This window comes from Perkinsus marinus (assembly GCF_000006405.1).
Source record: "Perkinsus marinus ATCC 50983 genomic scaffold scf_1104296971930, whole genome shotgun sequence".
Taxonomy (NCBI): Eukaryota; Perkinsozoa; order Perkinsida; family Perkinsidae; genus Perkinsus; species Perkinsus marinus.
Genome location: NW_003201952.1, coordinates 1 through 1,066, shown reverse-complemented (window position 1 = coordinate 1,066; position 1,066 = coordinate 1). Strand labels below are relative to the sequence as shown.

Genomic DNA, 1,066 nt, shown 5'->3' with positions numbered 1-1,066 from the left:
AAAAAGTCTATGACTCATTATCATCATCCTGCTGCTGCTGCTGTTCATCAGAGTTAATACTAAATAATACAGACGAATATTACAGGACGTAGACGTACAACGTTATACAAAAGAACAATATAATCATCGTGATGATGAGAATGATGAGGACCCTGGATGATGATGATGATAATAATACTGTTGATGATTGTTTTGTTGACGATTATAAGATCGATGATAATCTCTCAGCACAGCAGTACTACTATCAGGTGTTGTCCTGCGTGCTTGATGAGAATCTTTACGATATGGGTTAGCGGGATATTGAGGTATAGACCATAACGTAGTAGTAGTAGTAGTAGTAGGAGGAGGAGGAGATGCTGTGGCTACAGCAGTTCCTATTGTAGTAGTTTCATCTACTACTGATGGTTGAGGGAATGCTACCTCCTTACCATTATGAAATAATAATGGGCGATATTCGGGTATTGTAACCTCATTGACAGGGGAATTACGATAATGATTGATATTGGCCTGTAGGCCCTGTATTCTGGCAAAACCAGTTTCACAAACCTTTAAAGAATTAAAGGCAGTGAGCTTATAATGATGGAAAACATCCATAAACTGTAAAGCATACTCATGTGTACACAAATTGATAAATGCATATCCAACATTACATCTATTACGGAAATCAATAGGTAAATAGAAAAAGTCTACCTTATCCGCAAAGCCTTCATCTTCTAATACCACTTTTAATAACATCCTTTGAGTATACTTATTAGGTATATTACGTAACATAACTGTTGTCTTCATAGAATCAGGTAAATGATACGTTTGGGCATGATCTCTACTCCTCATATCATCATAACCTCTTGATAATCTTGAGGGGCCGCCTACTGTCATCCTTATACTACTATCATCATCTTCATTAGTAGTATTAATATTATTATTAGTTTTACTTGATGTTTCATGCTTCATAGTACTAGTAGTAGTAGAAGACAATGTCAACTTTACTTTAGATTCCTGCGGGTCATCATCATCCTCATTATCTCCTCTATGATGATCTAGATGGTGCATATCATCATGATGGTGC

General features: G+C 36.3%; 1 protein-coding gene across 1 annotated transcript; it reads right to left on the bottom strand.

Moving 5' to 3' along the window:
* Nucleotides 1-366: 366 nt before the first annotated feature.
* Nucleotides 367-780, bottom strand: Pmar_PMAR005707 (conserved hypothetical protein; the record flags this gene model as incomplete). The annotated part of the gene is made up of 1 exon (XM_002766773.1): nucleotides 367-780. A coding segment is annotated over one exon (414 nt), but the record flags the coding sequence as incomplete, so codon positions are not given.
* Nucleotides 781-1,066: the final 286 nt, after the last annotated feature.